The sequence below is a fragment of the Rattus norvegicus genome, chromosome 13 (assembly GCF_036323735.1).
Source record: "Rattus norvegicus strain BN/NHsdMcwi chromosome 13, GRCr8, whole genome shotgun sequence".
Taxonomy (NCBI): Eukaryota; Metazoa; Chordata; class Mammalia; order Rodentia; family Muridae; genus Rattus; species Rattus norvegicus.
The window spans coordinates 106474399-106495148 of record NC_086031.1 but is presented as its reverse complement, the minus strand read 5'-3'; the positions used below and the strand labels follow the sequence as shown (position 1 = coordinate 106495148).

The 20750-nt window shown below is 48.0% G+C and overlaps 1 protein-coding gene across 5 annotated transcripts in view; it reads right to left on the bottom strand.

The window, feature by feature from the left end:
* Kcnh1 (potassium voltage-gated channel subfamily H member 1) overlaps positions 1–20750 on the bottom strand; it is a 302612-nt gene that overhangs the window by 60564 nt on the left and 221298 nt on the right. For all 5 annotated transcript variants that reach the window (XM_017598933.3, NM_031742.3, XM_063272592.1 and 2 more), the window contains one exon: positions 11756–11952. In XM_017598933.3, coding sequence (XP_017454422.1) covers positions 11756–11952 — 197 coding nt within the window. The remainder of the gene's footprint in view (positions 1–11755; positions 11953–20750) is intronic.

The window sequence follows — 20750 nt, the reverse complement described above, 5'->3', positions numbered from 1 at the left end:
TAGATAACAAGCAACCATTAAGCCACGGGCATGAGGGCTAAGCACACACAGTGCAGACAGTGCCTGGCTCCATCGACAGAGGGAGGCAGTAGTGGCCAGAGCCCATGCTGTGATCGCAGAGATGCTGCTTAGAGCCAACCATACTGTGACCCTGTGCATCTAGTGCAGCCATGTGCAGGGACAGGGAGGGCAGGAACAAGCCCAGAATGCATGGGGTGTGTGTGTGTGTGTGTGTGTGTGTGTGTGTGTGTGTGTGTGTGTGTGTGTGTGTATGTCTGCTGACAGGTTCACTGGGGCGGTGGAAATGACTGCTGATAGACTCCACGGAGCTCTGCTGCCCATGACCACAGATAATTGGGCCCTGCCTCCAGCTCTAGTCAACAGGCTTAGTGCTGAACACATTCCTATTCAGGTTCCAACCTGAGAGAAATGTCAGAGAGGAATTAGGAGGTGCTTAACACAAAGCCCGGGATGAAGATGCTGGCAGCTCTCCAGCAGCCTCAGCTTGTGTTTCCACAGCCAAACCGAGCTCTGCTGCTGTGCTCTCTGGGCCAGGAGGGGGAGGATCAGGAAAACCTGGATCTGGCATGGGAGTCCTAGCCCAGCTCACAGTCTGGGGTTCGTGAAGGCATCTGCCTCTCTGAGCAAGAAGTTAGGCTGTGCCAAACAGGTAGTTTCTTCTCCAAAACACAGCATGTGCAAAACCCACTCACACTCCCCAAACCCTCCAGGCCTGGGCATCTTTGCTTTTTCTTCTCAAGCTCCCCAACTCCCCCTGAGCTCATATGTCCCTCCGGTCCATTTCTGAAGAAAATGTCCTGAGTCCGAGCCAGTGCTGACTGGATCTAACTGAAGAGCGGCACCCAGCACACTGCCTGAGCTGTTCCATGACCAAACTCCCGTAGGTCCTCCAGCCTGGAATTAGGGCCTCAGGGAAGAAAAGGCTGCCAGTGCCCCGCATGGCTCTGCTAACTGTAGGCAACAGCCTTGCCTTTGTTAAGAGTTCTAACATCCTGTTTCCTCTTGACACACTTTTTTTCCCACTCCACCATCTGCCACAGGTTTATCCCAAGCTTGAAGAAGCTGCTCTTCCTGCTCACAGTGAGGAGAACCCAGCTGAAAGCCTCACTTCCCCAGGTGGTCCCAGAGGGCTCCTGGAATTAGAGTGCAGTCCGACACATCACCCACAGGAGTGAGGTGTGGCTGCAGCATGCAGGATTTTAGATGCCTTATAACGCCAACACGTGACCTCTTTTAAAAAATCTGTACTCCGTGAACCAGAAGTTATCTCCCCATATGGATTAAGCATTTGCAAGGAAGTGTGCCTGGGAAATACAGCAGCACACTTAAGCTGTCCGCAAATAGATCTCTAAGGAATAAGGCACAGTCCTTGTGTGCTGCCTGAAGCAAAGGGGCTTTTTAAAAATTAAATCTGTCATGGAAAATATGCTAGCTCTCATTCCCGTGCATGGCCCAGGAGCAGTAAAAGCTCAGGAAGCCAATGGTTTGGGAGCTGATGGGCTGCTATAATTTTGCCATGTGCCACGGGAATTGGAGAGAACACAGCCAACTTACCCAGCCCCCTGGGAATGTGAGTTCTCCGTCCGTGCTGATCCCCTTGTTATACAGGGAAGAAAGCTATCCCTTAAGAATGCCCTACCTTGAAAGCCTGAGCAGTTCCAATGGAATCTTCAGGCAACTTCTCCTTGGACAAAAGCAGATAGGGAAAGATCTAGACATGCGTTTGGGATGTGTGGAGAGATGTGAAGCTGGCCAGAGGTTTCCCTCTGCAGACTCTCTTGAGTTCTTATTGCTCAGCAAATCGATTTTTATTGTTCTTAGCTCAGCACATCCAGACAAATACATGATCATTAACCACTGATACTGAACCAGCCACCTGGCAATGAGGTAGCCGTCAGGGGTACCCAGAAGGGTACAGGTTTGTCTCCAGGTGGGTGAACTGATGTCTCTTATCAGTAGCCACCTAAAGCTTTCCCCTCTGCTCCCACGGTTCATGGTTATTAAACCCTCCTCCTTTAAAGGGTTCTTCCTGGGCCTCGCCAGGCTCTCAGCCTCTGCTTGGGTCTTCAGGACTTGGCCAAGCAGTGAATTTCCACTTACGCTGGCATCTAAGCATAAGCTGTCACTCCACTGGCTTCTCATGATGGCCAGAAGCAAATTATATCCCTGATTGTTCCTGCCACAGAAGGCTTCTGTCACCTCTGCATCAGCAGGGTTGAGCCACGAGAAAGAGACTGTGATCAGGATCACCCAGCCTCATTGTGCTTCCCAGCTCGATGGCGTGAACTCGGCATAACCCGCAGGCCCTATCCCTGTCCAGCACCAACACCCGTCAGGCAGCCCTAGCACGTCTGCACTGTGCCCAGATGCACTTAAGTGGTGTCCAGGGACCTGATGCTTGCACAGAGCCTCTCAGGAGATAGCAGGCATGGATGCTACATCCTCCTCACAGCACTGAAGGCCTATAGGTCGGTCAGATCTGTTTCTTAAGATCACAGACCTGTGGTCGCCACTTTGAAGAGGCCAATCCTGATCATTGCCAGATCAGTTCAGATTCAAACTCCAATTAGCTACTCAGTGCAGGGGCCTCTGAATTTATTTAACCCGGGGGCCCCTGAATCTTTAGCACCTTAATGAGATTATGACTTATGCAAACGATTTAGTGCACACTTGGCAGAAAGGCCATTATTATTTGCTGCTAGCTGAGATCCTTGCCTACCTAGGGCCTCTGGAGCAGTGAAGAATCGAGGGATATTACAGGATAAAAGCCAAGCTCCAGAGGGAGAAAGCAGGGAGGTTTCTCTACCGATGCCATCTTGCAGATAAGGTTTTAAATACTCACAGGAACAGGAGGGAGGCATGACACAGATCAGTTTAATTCCTTATAGATGCTTTGATTGTCCCCTCAGTTCTTAATGTTCTAAGTCATCTGGGCAGGGCAGACAAGTAGGTCAAGTAGACAAGGCCTGGCCCCCATGAGATGTCTAGACAGCAAGGGAGACACTCAGTAAGTAGTTAATTAGAAGTATAATGAGAGCGACGCTTCAACATATAAAAGAGACACGTGCTCCACTATGTTCATCGCAGCCTTATTTATAATAGCCAGAAACTGGAAAGAACCCAGATGCCCTTCAACAGAGGAATGGATACAGAAAATGTGGTACATCTACACAATGGAATATTACTCCGCTATCAAAAACAACGAGTTTATGAAATTCGTAGACAAATGGTTGGAACTGGAAAATATCATCCTGAGTGAGCTAACCCAATCACAGAAAGACATACATGGTATGCACTCATTGATAAGTGGCTATTAGCCCAAATGCTTGAATTACCCTAGATCCCTAGAACAAACGAAACTCAAGACGGATGATCAAAATGTGAATGCTTCACTCCTTCTTTAAATGAGGAAAAAGAATACCCTTGGCAGGGAAGGGAGAGGCAAAGATTAAAACAGAGACTGAAGGAACACCCATTCAGAGCCTGCCCCACATGTGGCCCATACATATACAGCCACCCAATTAGACAAGATGGCTGAGGCAAAGAAGTGCAGACCGACAGGAGCCGGATGTAGATCGCTCCTGAGAGACACAGCCAGAATACAGCAAATACAGAGGCGAATGCCAGCAGCAAACCAGTGAACTGAGAATAGGTCCCCCGTTGAAGGAATCAGAGAAAGAACTGGAAGAGCTTGAAGGGGCTCGAGACCCCAAAAGTACAACAATGTCAAACAACCAGAGCTTCCAGGGACTAAGCCACTACCTAAAGACTATACATGGACTGACCCTGGACTCTGACCCCATAGGTAGCAATGAATATCCTAGTAAGAGCACCAGTGGAAGGGGAAGCCCTGGGTCCTGCTAAGACTGAACCCCCAGTGAACTAGACTATGGGGGGAGGGCGGCAATGGGGGGAGGGTTGGGAGGGGAACACCCATAAGGAACGGGAGGGGGGAGGGGGATATTTGCCCGGAAACCGGGAAAGGGAATAACACTTGAAATGTATATAAGAAATACTCAAGTTAATAAAAAAAAATAATACAAAGTCCATTCACAGTGCAAAAAAAAAAAAAAAAAAAAGAAGTATAATGAGAGCTACCAAGAGGTGTGTGGTGCTCACTGGATTAAAACACAGCAGGCTTCCCATAGACTGAGATTAAAGAGAAGCCATGGAGCGAGGGTCCTCTGAGTGACTGAAAGCTTCACTCTAGAAGTCTAAGCAAAGAACGTGGCTGTCATGGGACAGCAGTAAAAAGAAAACCAAAGCCAGCAAAATTTATAGTGAACTATGTGACACAGTGACCAAGCTACGATGTGTATAGACACCCATGAGAGACTGGGCACATGACTCCTGATGCAGGTGTTCAAAGTCCCCTTGGAGGGGATGAGCTGCCATTGACTCTATTCATCTGATCTCTTCAAAGGTAGATGCTATTATGAAAGTCACAGGGCAGCCTGGGTTCATTTCACAACTTGACTCTCCACTTCATAGGAGGTGCTCGAATAAAATCTTCTAAGATAGCTGGGAGACATAGAGGATAGGCTCAAAATCATACAGAACAATGTAAGAGTGGATGGAGTACATAGAAACAGGGAGCACTACCACACCAGAGATTTGTCAGAAACACAGAGTGTACCTGGCCCATGGAGAAAGTGACTCGCTAGCAAAGCTTTGAGAGTAGTTGGGAACGTCTTCAGTCTCCTGAAGTTAACGCCTGTGGTCCAGCCGAGGACAGAAATCTCTATAGAGCACTGGCTGATCACTCCTCAGAAATGAAAGAGCTTAGGAACATATAATAGGAGGAAGGGGGCTAAGTGTGGAAGGAGTTCTCAAGGACTGTGTGGGGTGTGTGTGTGTGTCTGTGTGTGTGTGTGCAGTTCCCAAGGACTGTGTGTGTGTATGTGTGTGTGTGTGTGTGTGTGTGCAGTTCTCAAGGACTGTGTGTGGTGTGTGTGTGTATGTGTGTGTGTGTGTGTGTGCAGTTCTCAAGGACTGTGTGTGGTGTGTGTATGTGTGTGTGTGTGTGTGTGTGTGTGTGTGTGTGTGTGTGTGTGCAGTTCCCAAGGACTGTGTGGTTTACATCTTTCAGCTTCCAGATGCTTCTGAGGGAAGACTCACCTCTGAGGGTCAGCCATCCACTCCTACAGAGCTTCTGTGTTAATGAACACACATTTCTCACTTGGTTGTTAAGCTCCTGACCTGGGATTCATTAGTGCACCTGAGAAAACATGACTAAAACATGCTGCTCCCCACAGAGTACATGGGCCTTGGGATCCTCTACACCAGGTCAGATCTTTTCCAATCTGTGGTCAACACAAGTCACATCATGTCAGGTAAACTGACTGGAGTTAAACTCCATGGCCACGGCCCTTGATGCCTCTCCCCCCATGTAGTCCGGGCTGGGAGAAATTCTACCCATGACACAGTTGACAGCACCACCCTTCCGGGAATCTCTCTGAAGGTGCTAGTTGTAGATCCCAAGATCTAGCTTTGGGATGATCTGACCAAGAGATTCTTGGGTATCAGAGTTCAGTTCCTCTAGCCTTTATTCCATTTGTACTTGAGCAGCTGACAGGACACTTGAACTCCTGAACAGCAGTGCACTTGGCTGTAGGTAACATCAATTGCACATCCTAGATTGGTTCCTATCTTCAGCAGTGGCTATGGTAAAAGCAGCACACACATTGATAGCTCGTTGTCAGAGTGCCCTCCTAAGGGATTCATTGTATAAATGAATAAATCCAGGACCAAGGAGTTCAGGGAACTCACCTGCGGTTGCTGAGCAAAGTCAAGCTTTCAACTCATGTACTATAGCTACTGCACTTGCATATTTCAAAGATGTAATCAAAGGTTTAATTTCTTCAAAAGCTCACTGTATATTTTATTGTATGATACGATATTAATTAAGGATATTTTCATGTAAGTATATTTTTGTGTGTTAAACATATGATCCCATGCCGCCTTCCATATGCCCTGCCACCATGCCCTGGAAAGAATGACTTCTACTCTCTTGTCATGTACACATGCATGATTTTGCATTTTTATATAGGAAACTGACTGAGACTAGCTTAAGAAAGACCACATTTTTAGCAACCACTCTCCACTGTCCCCATCTGATTGTTCTGAGCACCAATGGCCCTCGCTCCTATAGATGATGGAAGGAACATCACAGGGCTGTACCGACCACCTGTGAGGAAACATGCGAAGCTCCCCATGTCTCCATCCCACAGTACCATTTGGGGAAGGCAGTATGACCTCCTGGACCAGAAAGAGCCATACTTGTTCAGTGCTCACCAGTCCCTACCCACAGCTAGCAATGGGAGGGCTTAGCCATGAGGTCACGTTTCCTAAATTCACATTCAGTGCAGAACTTCACTGTTTCCTCAGAAGCAGACGGTCCAGCCTGGCCACCGCCCTGTGAACTGACACTGGCATCATGAAGAGTCACCCCTTCGGTTTCCCTGTGACCACTGCAGATTCTATGTTTGCTGGGGTCCTGGCAAGAGCAGGACCCAGGAACGACTGCACAGGTCCTCAGCAGGACCTCTGGTCCTGCTGAGGAGAAAGGAAAGGAGGCGGAGTTTGATTGATATTTGACTGTTTCGCCAAGACTACAACAGTGTCAGTCCCATCCTCAATGCCCTCCGCCACCTCTGATCCCAGCACCATGATTTCATTATCCCTCTGGCTTGACAGTCTAATAGATGATTTTAATTTTACAGAAGCCTTCACTATGGCGGGATGACAGGGAAAGTATTGGCTAGGCAGAGATCATTTAAAAACTCAGGCTGTAACACACCAGTGTTCAACGGGAAAATATGTGCTATTTCTAAGCACCTGGCTTCATGGGCTGTCTTCTTAGCTTACTGGCATCCCACAAGAATAAGGAAGCACAGAGAGGACTTCTCAATACCACCTACGAGCAGAGCTCTCTACAGACCTCTGAGGTTCTGAGTTCTTCTGCAGAGGAAAATGTCTTTTGGTTAAAGTGGGCTAGAAGCATATGCATGGCACTCAAGACTGTTCACCATGGCAACCTCGGCTTTAGAAAGCCCCTGTTTTGAAAGCCCTGGTGATGGGTATCAGCTCCTTCCCAAACACACCAGTTGAGCCTTAATTATGATTTTTTTTTAAAAAAAAATCCCTCCTGGAATAAATTACCATAAGCAAACACTGCAAAAAAGAATACTCCCATACACAATAATATTGGCTTTGAAAAGAAAGCCCTCCACTCAGAGGATGAAAAGCGCCCATCCAATTACCTGCATGCCAATTATCCCTGGCTCTGGCTGCTGGTAATTACCTAATTGCTTGTATGCTGGCATCTTTGAGTTGTGGGACATTTGATCTACTGTCCTAATGATCAATCTCTGAGCACCGAGGGGTGACACCTCTTCCCTACCCATGGGGATGTGGAGCCCACACTCAAATCACTAAGCAAAGAAGCAGATCTGCTCCTAATGCAAGGGGACCAGGCACGATTTCAACCCTTCAAGCCTAGAAATAGAGAAGAGATGGGACAAAGGAGATTACCATGGACAGGGTGCTTCCTGCAGGGATAGGCTATGTTTCCTGTGTTGGGGTTAGAGACATGGTCTCACTAAATCTCCCCAGCTGGCTTCAAACTGAGTCTGTAGCCCCGTTTGTCCTTGAATCTGCAATCTTCACGCCTCTACCAAGTGCTGGAATTCGAGGCATGTGGCCCCATGCCCAGCTTTGCAAAGCCATGTTATACTTCAATGTGCACAAGGCTGTCAGCAACACTGTCTCACGCTGTATCCTCGGCTGGTCTGGAACTGGCCATGCACCCCAAGCTAGACTTGAACTAGCAGCAATCCTCCTGCCTCATCATCTCTCTTTCCAAGTGCTAGAATTACAGATGTGAGCCACTATACCAAAATATTAGTTCCTCTTTACAAATTAAGAAGCACAAGCTTAGGTGTCTAACAGCACCCAGCCAGTCAGCGACAACCCTGAATTCAAATGGGACCTTAGCCCCAACGCAATGGCTTTCTAGTAATGGGTCAGGCCGCTCCCCAGTGCACTGGCTAGAGAGTCAATCTCCATGTGCATCCCTCATACCTCACCACATGGTCTGACAGGTTTCCCTGTTTCTGAGTTCACTGGTGGGAGCAAAGGTCATTGGAGATGCTTAGAAGACCGTCAGGCTAGCCCCTAAGTCAACAAACCTGAAGAGTGCCCAAGGATGGCTCGGTGTCAAAGGCTGGGTACCACGACCCAGGGCTGGATAGCCATGGGTAACACACCATTAGCCACAGGTACACAGACAGGATCAGAGTCTGTCAGTCAGTGTCTGGGTAACCCTGGAAAGGAGCTTCTCTTCCACAGCCTCCTGGTTTACTCCCTTGAGAAGACATAGTGACCTGGTAACACTACTGTAGGCTCTGAGGACTTCAGAGCTGACATAAATCAACACTGGGCCAATGCTGCTGCTCTCACCCTCCTGGAGTTGGCATATCTTACTCTCAGCAGCATGACAACTCTGTCTGCAGAAGGCACCTCAGGGCCTGCAGGAAGATGCTTGCAGGGCCAGCACCCTAGCCAGGATCTGGGCTGATGGTACCACCCTTTCCCAGTCATGACGCTCCATAGGCTGCTCCACTCAGAAGAAACGGGGGTGCTAAGATCCTCCTCACTCTCTGGTGGTGAACCTGTGGCCTCAACACAGCTCCACTGCTATGTCCAGCTCTGCAGAGTAGAAACTCTGAGCAGAGGCAGAAGGCCCCCTCTTCGAAAAGGCACAAGATGATAATGAGTGGGACATTACCCAAAGGAAACAGTAAAAATCAACTTAACCAAGTGTCCTGTGTCCTCAGCTATCATTCAATCTTTTCCATCTTCTAGATGAGGAGTCCTTCTTAGTCCAGAGTTAGAGAAGAAGTAAGCAGCAGAGGCAGGATCCAAATCAGTCTCATTTGTCTCAAAACTCACAAGCAAGAAAATTTACAGAAGGTCAAGGCTGACCGTCCCCTGTCTGGCTCTGAACTGACCTTGCATGACTCTGGAGGACAGAACTGCCTGACAAGACCCTTCCTGGTCCAGACTCTAAAGTAGCTCTGAAGGCAGCAGAATGCTGACCCACCTAGGGTAAAAAGATAAGGTTTAGAATATGGAGAGCAGGGGAAGCAAAGAGGCTTCAGGGATGTTCTGGTCTGGGAGTCATTTGGGCTCTGATTCTTTCATTCCCAACCAGCTCTGTGGCATTTCTGTGGCATGCCTTATCACTGCAGTGTGTGGATGGTGAGGACAAGGAAGAGAGATGGGCTGGATACTGAGGCAGATTCCGGCTCAGAGTTTTTGCTGTGCACTGGAGGAGGGCTATGAGATGAGACAAGTCCCCAGACGGATACCGAAGGCACAGTGTCCTCAGGACTCTTAGCAAATAATTCACTTGATTTTTGCCAAGCTGGAAACAGCCACAAGAATAACTTCACTTTGTCAGAAAAAAAAATGTAGCTAGGAGGATAATTCATGCATGTAACGTTCTCATCGTTGGTGCCCTGTGCAACCATGAATTAATTCACAGAAGGACACAATGGGAGACAATGGGTGCTCCAAAATGACAAGTCTCCTTTTCCAAGAAAAGAACGGCTCTTTACATAAAGGCCGTCACTAAAATTACTCTGGCTTCTATGCTAGACTTAGAGGCACTTGGGATGGGACGGAAGTTCAGGGGTCAAGCAGCTTGGCTCTCCATCAGATGCTTATATTCCTCCCATGATGCTCTGGAGTCGGAAATTAAGGGACTCGCAGGTCCACACACAAGCTCCATCTGCTCTTCTCTGGGGATCTGACACTTAAAAGGATGTTTCTAGACGGTCCACACCTTGGTTCTTGCTCTTCTCCAGAGCTGTCAATCACTCGCTATGCATAAAGACCAGTCTGGCCACTGAGACATTGTTGCTTTTTGTTTTGTTTTTTTTTAAAGACAGATTTACTTGATCCACAATTATTCCAGGATGATTACCCTCCAAATAACTCAAGCTGCATATATTTCAACCCATATCGCCAGCAATGCTGAGAGCTGAGTCTAATCAACTGGCTTTCGTGAATAGAAGGAATAAACTGAAAAATAGGTTTTAGGAGAATCCACTGGCTAAAAGTATCTTCATCAAGCATTTCATGCTCCCAGCCAGCAGACAAGCAAGAAACACTTCCCCAGCAGTGCCCAGTCCTCCCTGGAGGTCACATGGGCAGGTCTGAAATCAAGGAGCTGAAGAACTGTTTATCTCTACCACCTTGTATTGCATGATAGGGAAACAAGCACCCCTGCCCCTCATCATTGAATAGTACATGAGTTGCAGGCATTCTATCTGGTTATGCACTGAAAACATGGGATACTCTGATGCTCCAAGCTCTCTGAGCAGGATCCTCAAAGCAATGAACCAGAGGGACTAGAGCAAGAAGAGACCTACTGTGCAGAGTCAAAGGCTGGCCCTTAACAAAACTTCCTCAAGGGACTCAAGTGCCAAGCTCAGGTTTCTTTCTCTGGACATTGTCAAATGTGCTCCTAGTGGGCTATCTGCTCCTTCCGTTATTCTAGCATAACCTCTACACTTAGCTCATTCCCTGGACATGGCTTCTCTGGCTCTCCCTTAGGTACCCTCTCCTACATTCTTGTTGCACTTTGGGGGCATCATGATCACTGTAGTAGCCGCATGAACTGCCATTAGCCTTCCCATACAGCACTTCTTTTAGGTTTGGTCCCCTGAAGGGAGGGCATCTTTGGTTTGCTTTGCCCTGTCCAGTTCATCTGATACCAGGAGAGACCTAGTGAGGCAATGAACCTTTTGGAGTCTGGACAGCTAGCAGGAGTTGTCACACATAGGCAGGAAGATTCTCAGCATAAACCAGACATGCATCTAGACTGGGGACCAGGACTATGAAAGGCAGGACAGTGGGACAGGTATGAAGTCACTGCACAGGAAACTTGTGAGATCCTTCCAAAGGCACCCTCTTGGCCTGGAGTAACCATGCTAGTGTTTAACCGGAAATGGTGGCTGAAGTAGAAGAAAATCAGTCAGTCATGAGGCAGGTATGGGCCTTGGCAGACTGAGGGAGGGGCTTGAATGTTTGGGACTGCACAGTAAGATCTTGACTTAAAAGAAAAAAGTCATGAGAAACTAAAGACTGCATGGAAAACAGACAGAAAGATAGAAAACCTCAGACAACCTTTATGCCAGCTTCAGGGAACACATTTCCTTAAGACTCATTCCTCAAGTAACTGGTTGGCTACGAAACTTCTGCTTGACAACCAAATTCCACAGGTTCCTTTGCTGAACTCAAAATTTCACGCTTTCGTGTCTTTTCATACAGTGTCATCACTAGCCGGTTGCATAGACCACTCTACAGGTCCCAGGCACTGCACTGGGGGTGCAGTGGATATTGGTCAGGTGGCTCCATGTGGCCATTCTATACGTCCCCATTTTATCCATCTTTCCAAAATGCTGAAAAGTCCAAGGGGTGCTAGGAACCCACAGACTGACACAACAAAGCCTCTCTAAACCAAGCCTGATCCACCTTCTAGTTCTAGTTCTAGGACTTGCCTTCCTCTCCACTGTACAGCAAAAGCTCTAACAAAGCAGGCAACACACAGGACTGCCTCAGAGTATTCTCCTCCACTTAAATAAAAAGTTAGCAGATTTTCCCAGCCACAGCAATTACCCAAAGTGCACAGGAAAAAGCTTAGAAAGAATCGAAGCCACAAGCTCACCCTCTTCCTCAGATTGTAGGTGAGAATCAGGTTCCGGGAGAAGGAGTGGGAGAAGGCTGTGTAGAATTCTAGCACTTTCTGCAGGGCATCCCTCTTGATCACGTGCAGGTCACAGTAGGTCAAGGCCCGGACATTAGCGCAGGACTGTGCAAGGGTAGCCTCCTTCCAGAAAACATCCCCAAACACATCTCCTTTCCCTGAGGAGAGAGAGAGTTGTCATGAGCACAATGATAGTTGGGATGAATCTATAGTCACCGGTAGCCTTCAGGTTGTGCTCTGAGAAAACAAAAGGAGTCATAATTTGAACCCTAATAACATGCAACTCAGGAACCTTTAAGATAGCACAAATGCGTGCTAATGCCACCTTGCTGCAAGGGTGGTGCTGGTCCCCTAGAAAGCCATCACCTTATTAGTCTGTTGACACCTCATTTCCCCATAGACCACTCATAACCTGTGATTACTGTGTGGCTTATGTGTCTTTGCACATAAGAGCTGTATGCCCTAGTCCCCTCAGAGCACAACACCTTATTTGTTGTGTAGGAATTTCTACACAACAATCTGAACTATTCGATCTTGGGAGGGAAACTCCTTAAGACTTAGGAAGCCTTAAAGTAACTCACAAGTCTCAGAAACTCCCTGAAACTTATCAGATTCACAAGGTTCCTCCTTTTTCAGGTTATAGAAGCAGTAAAGACTGCTAAAAGGAGGGAGCTCTCTAGCCTGCAATCTTTCTGACAGTCAAGCGCAGAGCTCAGGGTTGTCGTGTTCATGAGTTGTTGCCCATGTTGGGGTGGGCTTAGGTGGTATATCTGCCTCTGAGCTATAAGTGTTTATGTAACTACTCTTCATTCACACTCCCATGATACCTGCAACAAATTCATTCAGCAAGTTGGGATTTGGAGGTATTACTTCGATCTTTCTTCAGTTCTTTCTTTGAAATAGAGATTTACTAGTCAGGCAACAGAACTAGTAGTAGGAGCTTGGTTGATACTGGTAGGCAAAGAGGAAGTGAGGGCTGAAGTGAGCCACAGGTCTACATCTGTGTGTTTGAGAGGTGAGTAGATATTCTCCACAGATTCGGTGTGTGTTTGTGTGTAGACATCTCAGGAACTGAAGAAAAGGGAAGCTGCATCTGAGACTGTCTACCTAGAAGCAGGCAACAGTGGGGTTCAACCCCTCCCATATTTTTCGCTGTTCTAAGGATTAATTTATATCATGTGTCCTTCTTCTCCCGCACACCTCCTGAAATGTGTTCTTTACTCTGCTAAATGCCCTCCTAGTTGTGTGCAATATAGGTCCTGTGCAATTGCATCTCCAGGATCTTCTGTTTCTGGAATCTTACGAGTCCATTCAGTGAATCGACACAAGGTTGTAAAATAAAGGCTTATATCGCAAACCTGTATGTGGATATTCAAAACCCTACAGCATTGGGAGGGAGCCTTTGGCCTATGACTGACAAAGATAGAGTTTGTGACTTATGCTCATGTCTGATCCCACGGCACCCTCATAAAAGGGCCCCAGAGAGTTCAATTATGCTATTTCTTCCATTTGCACATACAAGGAGAAGCAGGCAGTCTGCATCTGAAGATCCTCATTGTAACTTGACCATGCTGGACCTCTGATCTTCTAAAACCGTATGGAAATTCTACTGCTTGTATGGCAGCTCTGCCACAGCATGTTGTCATAGCAGCCCCAAATAAGACATTTAGTAACCTTCCACCCACCCCCTCTAACTCAGAGGCATTCTCCCCACCTTTCGTAAGGATCAATGCTTTAGCCCATGTCCATCGCAAAGCTGAATTTATTCCTGGCATAGTAGCCTCTAGCTATGTGGTTTGATTGATCACCTGGCTTATACATTTTCGGGGCAGATTAGTGCAAATATGAATTCCCAGGGGACCAGAGAAGAACATGCAGAGGAAGGAGAAAGCAAGAGCGGTATTCCAGGCTCCCCAGACCCAGGTACCCTTGGTGCTCAACCAGAGCCGTCTCCCTGCCAATAGCAAAAGAAATGGTTAGACCTGGAGGCACACAGGTTTGGTGACTTCTCCAGAAACAAGTGTCCATTGTAGCACGTAAGATACTCCATGTTTCTCTCTATGCACCTCCAAAATATGAGTCATTATCTCCATCTCCTCCAAATCAGGTAAACTGGGGATGGCCTGGGGACATTGTTTCGTGGTTCTGTGTGTCTGTTGTTCTCAAATGAAAGCGACTTTAGAGATTGGTGAACATAGGACATCCGTGGACTTACTTCCAAGCAAACATGTAAGTTTAGCTACTTTGTGCTGTATGTAAGCACAGATCCCCTTGCCAAGTTCTAATTTTAATTGTCTGTGATACGGGTGGCTGAGCTAGGTGTAGACCCAATAGATAGAAGCTTTTCTGTAGGCCGCTTCCTGGTTGCCCTGGAAACAAGCTCTCTCTGTGATGCCCCACAGCACTGACTTCTGGGAACTCACCTAAACATGCTGAGCATCCTATAGCCTTTCCACACTGTCCACCATGACACATGTGTCCTTCATATCTGTGTGCTCTGGGTCTCCTAGCACATGTGCCTCCTCTGAAGGAACATGGCAAACTTCTGATAAACCAATGCTACCTGTTCCGTCTGGCAGCACAGTTACATGGGGAAGCTCTCTCGAGGGATGGGTTAAGGCTGGACTTAGTCATTTAATCAACACGATCTGGCAGGAATGACATTCTGGAATTTTTAGGGCAAGGTCATGGGAAGCCGATGGCCTGGGTCTTGTGGAGTACCCACTCCTGCAAGTCTCTGTCTTGAAGTCTGATCAGCATGGGGGAGAGCCATGGAATGCTCTGGTCCCCAGTCCAGATCTCATGTGATAGTCAGGCACACCCACCACTTTCAACAATGAGCCTCTGGCTGGTCCAGCCCAGTCAAGCCCTGGGTGAGTACAGGCTTAGAAGCCACCTGTGTTCAGCCATCTGAGAAGCCTGCTATGAGACAAGAATGAGTATCTCAAACCAGTACATGTAAGGAGCTGTGATCCAGCATCAGACACCTGAATACACAGTTCACGGAGCTCTGGGCTGAGAAATGGCCTCGTGGGTGAACTTACTCCTTCAACAGAACATCACCCATCACCCTGGCTCTTGTTAGAGCCCTGTGTTTCTGAAAGAAGGTAACGGGAGAGGCTGAGGACCTCTCTAACAGCTGGAATTTCCCACTAGGGAGAAACAAGGAGCATCTCTCACAGATTGGCTTTCCTGGCTACACATTTCGAGCATTGGTGAGAAAGGCAGCTTTCCAAACTCCGCAGCTCCTACTGGAGGAAACATGGTATAATTAAGCTGTAACTACTGAGTAGAAGCTGATTGGTAATTTTATCTGTTTCTTACCAAGATTACCTCATTTAAACGAGACCCAATATAGAAAGATTATGCTTCCTTAATTAAATTTTCTAATTATAGAAGAAAAGAACCCTTAAAGTGAAATAATAGCTCCTTGTGTGCATTTAATGAATGGATCTGGTTGTACAGATTTCATTAATGCACTCCCTCAAGAGGTGCATCTATTTACTGCACAGATCATAGGACACCCATGCACGGATTGAACACACATGAATCAATGCACGGAGGCAGCAGCAGCAACTTGTGCCGGGAAGTTTTCCATAGGGCTGGGAGCCTTGGTGTTGTCATATCCAGCCCAAGTTCAACAAGTGTCTAATCCTACTTCCTGTGAAGTCAGCCACTTTGGTGTAGATGAACAGCGTAGATGATCTGAGGGTTAAGCATGTGCTATGCAGGACTCGTTGAATCAGAGCAAGCCCCAAACTCTTCTACCAAATGGGAGCTGTTCCAAGACACACGTTAACTCATGAAAACCCGAGGGAGCAAAGCAGGGCTCTCATGGGTTGGTATGACACAAATGACTGGGAAGAGACTTTCCCAGTCAGATATCGAAAGGCAGAAGCCAGACACTGTACACATTCTCCCAGCTATGAGCAGGACACGACCATGCACTCAAGAACAGAAGGCACCCAGCGCACTGCACCTGGAAATCAAATGTTCAGTCAACTGGATTTACCAGTCAGAGTGTCTGATACAGAACATTAAGGGTCTCGTTGCCTTGTGACTCCTTAGGTTCTCACGGTCTCAGTAAATGTCCTGAGCTTGGAGAGAGGAGTAGGTGGGAATGACTGCAGGCCTCTAATTAGAACAAGCCAACAGCACTGTGCTAATGAATCACCCCATGTACTCCCCCAGTTACACACAGCACCATTTCCGAGTCTGCCCCCTGGTGGGGCACCAGTGGGACCTGAAGAACAGCTAGGAGAGGCTGAAGTACCCAGGATCACAGCACGGGAGGAATGGAGACCCTGCAGGCAGCTTGGTTTGGTGAAGGGCAGAGGCAAATGGAGCTGGTGGGGAGGACACCAAGGGAACTGCAGGGTGAATTCAAGAGGTGTTTGGAATAGGACCCTGGAAGCATCAAGCAGCCTTCCTCGGTGTTAAGAGGTTGCAGGGATCGTGATTCGGATCCAGCAGGTCCAGTTCACTCAGATAGACAAATCTGGCTGGCCAATGGGCACAGGCCAGGGGTAGATGTCTGACTGTTTCCGTAATTCCTAATGACATGTTCTTTTAAAGACTGCTCACAGGATGGCCCACAGTGGTACAGCGCATGTCCAAAGCTGGCCCCTCTGTTACTAAAATCGCTAGCCGTTTTCAGACTCAAATCCATCAGAAAGAACTCAGCCAGCCGTTCATGCACTGCTCGAAGGGCTGAAGAACCTGTTGGCAGAAAGCTGGAGCGACACCCTACTGAGGGGAACAAGCTGACAGCAGACTCGGCATCTGGTGCCATGGAGTTGCCACCTGCTCCTGTGTACCTGGATAACTGCATGAGAAGAGGAGCTCTGACCTTGCTGGCTTTCTGACAGCTACAGTTCCTACCAGAGCAGCTGCCCCTATACCTTAGACCACTGGGGATCCCTTGGCCCAGAAGAGAAGCCAAGGGCAAGCAAGCTCTGAGGGCAGGCAGCCCCGAAGCAATTCTTTGCCTGCTACAGCTTCCCAGTCTGAAGGCCAAAGACTCAGCTAGACCACACTGACCAGCCTTTCTGCCCACTCTGCATATGGCCAGAGATTAGGACCACCTAGAACCTACTGTGTGCACCAGCACCTGCTGGGCGCTTCCTCCCAGAGGGCCAAGGCCCAGTCTGCTTACTCGGGAACACTTGTGCGCTCCTCCACAGGTACTTGGGGCTGCAACCCCAAGACTGCCTGAGGTTGCAGGTGGGCATAAGGAGGTTGACGTCTTGTGAGGAAAACTGCAAAGCTCCTCTCACCTTCATTGTACAAATAAAGGTTGCTGCAGAGGTCACTGCCTCTGTCCCATGTGCCACAGCTTATAGAATGAGAACATACATCAGAGACAGACAGACAGATAGACACCCTGCAGATTTCACCAGTGGCTTCCTCTTTGAGGTTTAAAAAAAAAAAGGCATTCCTGGGAACAAAACCCAGGCTTTGTTTGGCTGCCGCAGTATTGAGTGCTTTATTGGACCCAGTGGGGGAAAAGTGCTGGGACTAGACATGCCCAGGTAACCTGGTTCCAGGGTCAGATCTGATTTTCCGCCTCTTCCCAGAGTGCATCTGTCTCTACAAGTTTGCTGTGATTGTAACTTCTGTAGGAGTTCAACACACCTGCTCTCTTTCCAGTCGGTACAAAAGAGCCACCCCGATGACCCTCTTTACCTACCTCTAGTTAGAGATGGGCACTAATGTGCTCTGTGAAACCTACACAAGTAAGGTCACAGCCAGGTCTCTCCAAGTCACCCACTCTGCCTTTGCCTCTGCCTCTCACAGAGAGCCTTTAGCTTGACTTCCCACAGCCGGGTGCATCTCATGGTTCAACCCAGACCAATGACTTGGACTTACCTTTGTGGGTCAGAGATCCCTTACAGCATCTTAAGGGGCTGGATGGGATGGTGGAAGTCCTTTCTGGGGTCAAGGAGCTTATTGTGAAAGAAGAGGAAACTCACTCATGCCTGTCTCTTGGGTGCACCTCTGCACACCTGCTGTGTTGTCCCCTCGCTGCTGCACCTCTGCACACCTGTCCTGTTGTCCTCTCTTGGGTGCACCTCTGCATACCTGCTGTGTTGTCCTCTCTTGGGTGCACCTCTGCACATACCAATGTAGTTTCTCAGGCCCTGGAACCCATGCACCTGACATCTCCTTGGCCTCCTGTCGAGCTTCTTGCTCCCGTAGGTCACCCACCCATCTCATCCCTGTCAATCATTACCCTTTTGCTAATCAATATGAAAAATGCTCACTAATCCTCGATGTGTTATAACATATGCTTCCAATGCACCCATATGTGCCTTAAGTTTTGTTTTTATTTTATTTACTTTTTTGAGACAGGGCCCCTATATGTATGCTGGCTTTTTCTAGAACTGACTATATAGATTAGGCTGCCCTCAAGCACACAGAGATCCCCCTGCCTCTGCCTCATGAGTGCTGAGATTAAAGGTATATGCTACTATGCCCAGCTCTGGAATTTTTTAAAAAAATGGGACAGTCAGGTCATAAAATATTGATGATATTACAAAGTGTGCCATCTCTGTCCAGTGAAAAATATTCTATGGCATTTGCAAGAACTTGGCACCAGTGCCTGTCCTCACCTCTGGCTTCTGTAACAGCCCAGTGTCTGGGCCACTCTCCTTGTTCTAGTAGTCTCTCACCCAGCCTCCTGAACACATTTCCTAGGTACAAGTGCTTCCTAGGGACCTACTATGGACCCCTGATTCTCTCCTCACCTCCCCATACCCCTGCTGGAGTAGGGACTTTCTCAGCTTGTGCCTGGTCACGCATCTGGACTGCAGTGATGCAGGGTTTGTACCCAGAGTCCGGGTCCTTCTCCAGAATCCCATCTGAGGAGGAATGAGTCTCATCCACAGTAAGCCCATGATCCTCCTGGATCGTTCACCCTAATACAGTCCCCTCTTATTCCACAAACAGTGAAGGGCCATCCTCCACTCACTTCACCTACCAAGGATCTCTTGGCTCTATTTTCTCTCATCTAAACGGCTGTGAGATCAGGCCAGGCTAGTCTTGCACCTTGGAGTACTCCTTGTTGGTCCCCTCTGACCTTGGTTCTCTAATTCACTTTCCAAACAGGTGCCTGGATGATTTTCTAAGCACAAATGCAATTCTGCCCCTGTTCTGTTTAAAGTCACCACTTGCTCCCCGATTACTACTCTATTCAAGTTCATCTTAATAGGGCAAAAGGCCCAAGAACTCTGCGGACTGAGTTGTTCTTTGTTGCTAGATGTGGCTTCTAAGCTCTACCAGTGTTGACCCTGAGGATGGTGCTGTGCCTACTTTCCTCTCTCATCTCCTAGCCCAGCCCCAGACAGGACTGGCACTCAGCTCTGACGAAGCCTTTGTCAAGAAGCCTTCCTTTACTCTGTGACTTGGCTGGCTTGGATGCCTGCTGTGTGAATTCTGACAGCATCTTGTTCTTAGCACTATTACCACTCTCCACCCTGCCTTGTAAGTGTATAATGACTTGTCTTCCTGGTGAGCACCTCAGCTTCCTGAGAGACCAGCGTTTTTGTTCATGTTGTGTCTCCAGCCCCTAATACCCACCCTGCATGCTTATAAAATAAACAAACCATTGCAAAGGTGGGTTAGAGGAACTGTGTGTGTGTGTGTGTGTGTGTGCATGTGTGTGTGTGTGTGTGTGTGTGTGTGTGTGTGTGTGTGTGTCTGAGCTGACCTGCTCAGAGATGCTCCCTTAGCTCAGTGTGATTCAGCTTTCTGCTAAGCTGAAAGTTTACAGGCAAAATTTACAACCATGAAATAAAACATCGTACTTTAGAAACTACCCTGTGAGTGGGAGCAGGGAGCAGAGATGAGGGACATGGACAACAAGAGATGATCCTGAGACAGAAGCACTGTCTTAGGAGCCTTCTAGATCCTTTCACCCCACATGTCCCCAGCCTTCCTCATGCAGTGACACTGGGTGTGAAGAAGGCTGGCACCCCTCCCTGAACGAGACTTGCACACGAAAGGGTTCAGTTAAAGCAGGGTCTTGGAGCCACCGTGATGACTCCCTGTTTGTGCCTCTCCTCCACAAGTAAGCGGACCCCAGAGCTCCACCGGGAGATGGTGGAAGTTACCAGGATACCTACAGGCATAAACCTCATTTGCGTTTTTCCCTTCTGGTTATTTGTAAAAGAATAGAAGTACATTGTAGAAAATTATTCAACTACATTTGAATATTGAAAATGACGGCCACCATCCAGGACGCTTTTTCTAGATCTTGGTTTGCCTTCCGTCCTGCTTCTATGCACACACACATTTTTACGTAGCTAAGGCTGCCACACATGCAGTCCTGTATTATGCTTTCCTTACTTAAAATACTTGAGACATTTTACATGATACTAGAGTGCCTCTATATCTCATACTTGCCCTAACTGACATTAACTTCCTACAACTGAGTCCTTTGGGCAATGCAGTAACAGGGATTCCATTTAGAAACTCACTTACAGTACATCTAACTTCCTTTGTTTTCGGGGACTGAAAACTAATTTCAAAAATTGCTTAAACAGAAGGAGAAATTAGAAAAGATCACCTGGTGTCTACCCTCATCCTCTCTCGATCGCATGGTGTGGCTGGTGCCACCCGATAGAAACGTTTCCTGCTTTGCAGTTCTAGGTGATTCCCATTACAGCTCCTCACCAGGACTGTGGATTTAATGTGACCACTCGGGTTGATGGAGCAGCTAGGTGAATACTGACGCTTGGTTACAGCATGGAGAGCCTGGAGCACAGCTCCTGACACAGGCTCACCCCGCAGTCTACCTGCTCCCTGTGCAGGGTGCCCCACAGAGAGGGAGGAATAGCAGTCCTGGAGCCGGCTTTTCTCCCACCCTGGCTCCCGGGGACCCCGGGAAACATCTCTAGGAAAGACTTGGCTCTGCTAGATAAGGCCTTCGGTCCTCACTGTCTGGCCAAGGACAGTC